A 4,801-nucleotide genomic window follows, 5' to 3' on the forward strand; every position below is an offset into this window, starting at 1 on the left:
CCATGCTTTTCGCTTACCAACTATATTACAAGTAGAGAAACTGATAGCGAACAGCATTGATCCTGGTCTGGTTCCATGCTGGTCGAAAACGCATAACGTTGGTTTCGTCGTGACGCGGCTCATATATTCGTTGTGCCGACTTCTTAAGTTTCAGTAAATGACACACCGCATGTATTTAACGCTACTTGAATTGAGTCAAATTACAGTAGAGTGGAAAAATTTAATGTAGTCACAAGACTATTTAAATGACGTTACAGGTGAAATTAGATAAAATGAATTTGATCTCATTTCATGTGACAATTTTATTTACGTACATGGATAGAGTGTTCAAACTTTCGTGAAACAGAACTAACTACAAGTTAGATCATGCTTGCTATTTATAAATGCATGACATGTTACATCAATCGTTACTATTCGGCCCTTTCCGTAGGGATTATTATGAAAAATAGCCGAGGACGTTTCAATTGCTATGGCAGATAACTAGTATCAAGTTGCCTGTTGAAACTTGAATTATTCACGTGAGTCAAGTCCAATTATTTTAATGGCTAGGATCCCATTAAAATTCTAAAAATAAGGAAATGAAAATGTGAGACCATGAACGCAAAACAGATTTATTTATTTTCCGGGGATTTTTACTAAAGTGAGTATATAAGAAAATACTTTCACTCGTTTACATTATAATAATTCTTTTGGCAAAATATAATCTGTTAGTTAAGATTTCAAAAATCTGAATTAACAATAAAGATACATTATTTTGTTCTTGAAATTAACTAAAATGTTTGAAAATAATACATATTCAGCTAACTGGGTGGGCCTAATCAGGTACCGGGCACACTTTGATTTGATGGCATATAGAGAAGGAGATTATTTTGACGTGTACAAGGTATTCAACTTTCAATGAAAGATTTCATATAATGCTAAGAGATTAAAACGTTTTGTGATTTCTTATTCTTTTTTTCTCTTCTTTTTTAAGGGAAATGATAAAATGATTGATTGATTTCTGAAAATGTAAGGGTCTGATAAATTAAGTACTTAAATTACTTCAAATATCAAGGTAATATAAATGGATTATGAGAGATGATAAACACTTTATATTGAATGAAACTATCTTATTTCAACTATCTTGTTTAATCTATTATCAGGGGAAGGCATTTAGCTGTAAAGATTATATTCCAAGGTCGGTAGTTGTGAAGGGTATGCGGCATTACTGTGGTGAACAAGAGGATTTTGAGATGTATAGATTTTGCAGTGAACAGAGCCGAAAAATAGCCATTCAATTCAACAAACTTTCCACAGTATTTCCATGCAAGGTTAGTAAATATTTTTAACTTTTTATCTTTTTTTTACAAATATATGATGAAACGTCAGTTATTCTAAATATTATACGTTTAAGTATGTGCAAAATATTTCTAACATTTTTATCGTCGTTTTTTTCTCTCAAGTATTTGGAAGACTGTAGGCTCAATTGATGTTAAAGTGTTAAATTAACAGAAACAACATATAATTATCTATATAATTTAATATATGTACTAGTAATAGATGTTTTTAAACAATGCTGATGTTTTTATACAATGGTGAACAGTAACGGAATGACATTACATAAAAATCATAAAACCAAATAGCAAGTAAAGCATACATCTATACAGGTATATCAACATTCAAAGCATTATATTTCATACATCGGCCATTGAATACTAAGTTTTGTTGTAAAGAAAATTTAGTGGACTCAATTTTCATTTTAGATACGTTTTGTTGTCCCTGCAGTTACACAAATCGACACAAGATCTACCGTAGCCTTCGGCAAGAAATTCAACAAAGATGAATATGTTGCCTTTGAAGAAAAGCTTGAAGGAAATTTTACCACTTTCATTGACAAAAGGGGAAATACGTTGGATGGAAATAAATGTTGTTTGATTTTAGAAGCATTTAGTCATTATTCTTTCGTTGTTTCGGAAGGAAATTTTGTAATTTGTGGTCTCCAAGGTGTATATAGAAAGGACAAATCAGAATTCATCCTAACCAACCCGACAATACATTCGAGAGAAGGTAAATTTGGTCCCGGAGACAAGCGAGATCCGGGAATAAGAGATGTTACACAGAATCATACTTGTAATAAGTTTTGCCAAATGTTTATGAATAAACCATCAAAGTCTGCGACAGAACTTGAAAATGAATTTGGAGAGATCTGAATGAATCAAATTCAGCTGAAGCCTTTACAAGGAGATGATTTGTTTAGACGGGCAGAGATGTTGGTATCAATCAGCGATATAGAGCATGCATCAGGCATCGGTGGAGAAAATGTGTACACAGTTGAAAAGACTGGAAATACACGATAATTCACATGGCCTGTCTTTTAAAGAGGGACAAACGATTAGTAACAGTTGCATTTTTTGTGTTGGTTTGGCTAACATTAAAGTGAGGAAGGCGTTTGGTGGGTTTGGATTGTTTTTGTCTCTATTTCTGGTGTGGTTGGCTGAAGAGGTGCGAGTAAAAATAAAATGGCATTATGACATTTTCGTTTAACTCAATCACATAGAAAACCTATATTTTACATATCCACAGCGAGGTCTCCCTCCACCAGTAAATGACCTTTTAAGTGTTGATATGACTGTTACTATATCAAAACAATAAAAAGAAACACGCCCGCGGCTATTTTAGAAGGGTAACACACATTGGACCACATTTAGGAAATGCAACTGCACCTGGCTATTTCAAACAGTTGATACATTAAATACAACTGAGCCTAATTATGATGAAAGCTTGAAGAGTATTGGAACAAGTCTTGAGTCTGCTTCCTGGGGCTAAACAAGCACTAGCGTTATGTGAGGAAACAGAATCATGTCACTTTCGTGAGAAGGTCTTGTAGACACAGACTTTACACTGACAACTGCTACACATACATATACATCAGTTGAAATACAAGCAATAGATTATTAATGATGACTTCTTCCAAAGATTTAATCTTCTTATTACTATATCTTATAGCAAAGCTTTTGTTTTACATCTATAAATAGAAATACAGTAAATAAAGTTTATGTATTATATTTTGTCAGTCCTGTCTATTTCATCATTTCCTTCTAAAATTTCGAAATGTCACATTTTTCAAATATTTTTCATTGTTCGTTTCCTTTTTCCTTCCTCATTTTATTTTAAACTCCACACTACTTAACGATTTAATAGCACGCTTTATTGATTATTCAGGATATGAAAACGAAAGTTACAATAAATAAGGAAACATAAACATTATGACAAATTTGCTTTCTTTAAATCTTTAAACCATACTGATTACAATCATCGCTTTTTAAAATTTAACAGGTACTTGGTTTATTATTTTGTGAAATCACTGATTTGTGCAAGATTAAGCGAGGACAGGCATTGAAGGATATTCTTTATTGTATACTCGTACAAATTTGTGTAAACCCCTATTACCACTAATCATGGTCGAAACGACGTTTATATAAAATCTGTCATCGGTATTTAAACCATTTTGAATGGTTGAATTTTGAATTGAGTTTGCTGAAGAAAATCAGAAGAATTTTATATACAAATTTATGTGACTGAAACTATGGTCCTTTGTTTACCATGTTAATCAACACATCGACGTCATAAACTAATCTGAAATATTTTACTGTATCTTTCCGTTCATAAAATTGATATTGTCACTGTAAGTGTGTACTGATTATAAAACTCTCTAAAGTGACAAAAGTGTATAACGAATAGCGAATGAAGTAATCACCAAGGTCAAATGACTTTAAATTATCTGCAACTTCAGCGCAAACTTAGACTGAAAAATACAAAATTCAAAGATTTTATCAAAGTTGATTTGAAGCGTCCTTAGATGGTACTTTAATAAGTTAACAAGAATGAATGAATATGCAAGGGCTTATAAGTATATTAAAAGACATATTGTAGTAAAAAAGATAGGTGCATCATAGTAAGCATCACAAAGTAGGGATCACCAGGGCAAATAATATGTACACATGTTTTTTCCAAAGTGACTTTTATTAATTACTGGATTCAGACAGACCTACCTGATCTACCTAATCATAATTAAATTAATTGGTAAAAGAGACAGATAACCAAATAAACAAAATTATCATTGCTGTTGTGTTTATTGCTTAATTTCAAACTTGCAGTAGTTTTATAATTTCCGTCACCCGTCTTTTTCAATAATTATAAAGAAATTTTTATTCAAATAAGTTTGTGATATCAATGCTGGCTATAATGTACACATTGTTATATTAACGGACCTCCAACCGGGATTGATACATGTTATTAAACGTTAGTATCAAGACACTGGTCTAAAGGCCCGTCTACACCTATCCAAGTCTTGAATGCAAGCATCATATTCTCTTGTATTCTCTACTTGAATGAGTTTTAAAGAGAAATTATGTGACATTCAAGAAGATAATTCCTTGCAAGAAAGTTAGAACACGTCCTATTTTTCTACAAGTTTTTGGCTGTCAAGACACTGATAACACCGGTTTGACACAAAACATGTGCCCCGAAGGTGTGATAGTGTTGTTTTTTTTCATTATTTTCTGACTTTTTTGTTACTGATTCTGTGTTCATGACCTGTAAATTTTAGTAAATGTATAAAATATCTTGGTCAGAGGAACAGATCAATACATTGATACACAGAAGAGCAAAAAAAAAAAAAAAAAAAAAAAAAAAAAAAAAGATGAAACCAGTTTTTCAAGTAGTCAAAATGGATTTTAAATGATCTTGTTCATTTAGTCAATAACTTTCATCAAATAAAGAATTTGCATCAATTTATCAGCTCAAAAATATTTTTCTCACA

General features: G+C 31.7%; 1 protein-coding gene across 1 annotated transcript; it reads left to right on the forward strand.

Annotated features, from left to right (window-relative positions):
* The first annotated feature begins 674 nt into the window (after positions 1 to 674).
* Positions 675 to 3,044, forward strand: LOC132738919 (uncharacterized). Its single transcript, XM_060726533.1, has 3 exons — positions 675 to 883; positions 1,143 to 1,310; positions 1,743 to 3,044. Exons 1-3 carry the CDS (start codon positions 776 to 778, stop codon positions 2,187 to 2,189), a joined length of 723 nt encoding a protein of 240 aa, XP_060582516.1. The 5' UTR covers positions 675 to 775; the 3' UTR covers positions 2,190 to 3,044.
* Positions 3,045 to 4,801: the final 1,757 nt, after the last annotated feature.

Source organism: Ruditapes philippinarum, unplaced genomic scaffold (genome assembly GCF_026571515.1).
Source record: "Ruditapes philippinarum isolate M1 unplaced genomic scaffold, ASM2657151v2 ctg1785_1_1_1_1, whole genome shotgun sequence".
Classification (NCBI taxonomy): domain Eukaryota; kingdom Metazoa; phylum Mollusca; class Bivalvia; order Venerida; family Veneridae; genus Ruditapes; species Ruditapes philippinarum.

Excerpts from the sequence above, each read along its gene's own strand:
- LOC132738919 (XM_060726533.1), top strand. The coding sequence starts at position 776 with ATGTTTGAAAATAATACATATTCAGCTAACTGGGTGGGCCTAATCAGG. Across the intron at positions 884-1,142 it reads ATTATTTTGACGTGTACAAG|GGGAAGGCATTTAGCTGTAA; the intron begins GTATTCAACTTT and ends ATCTATTATCAG. Across the intron at positions 1,311-1,742 it reads CCACAGTATTTCCATGCAAG|ATACGTTTTGTTGTCCCTGC; the intron begins GTTAGTAAATAT and ends TTTTCATTTTAG.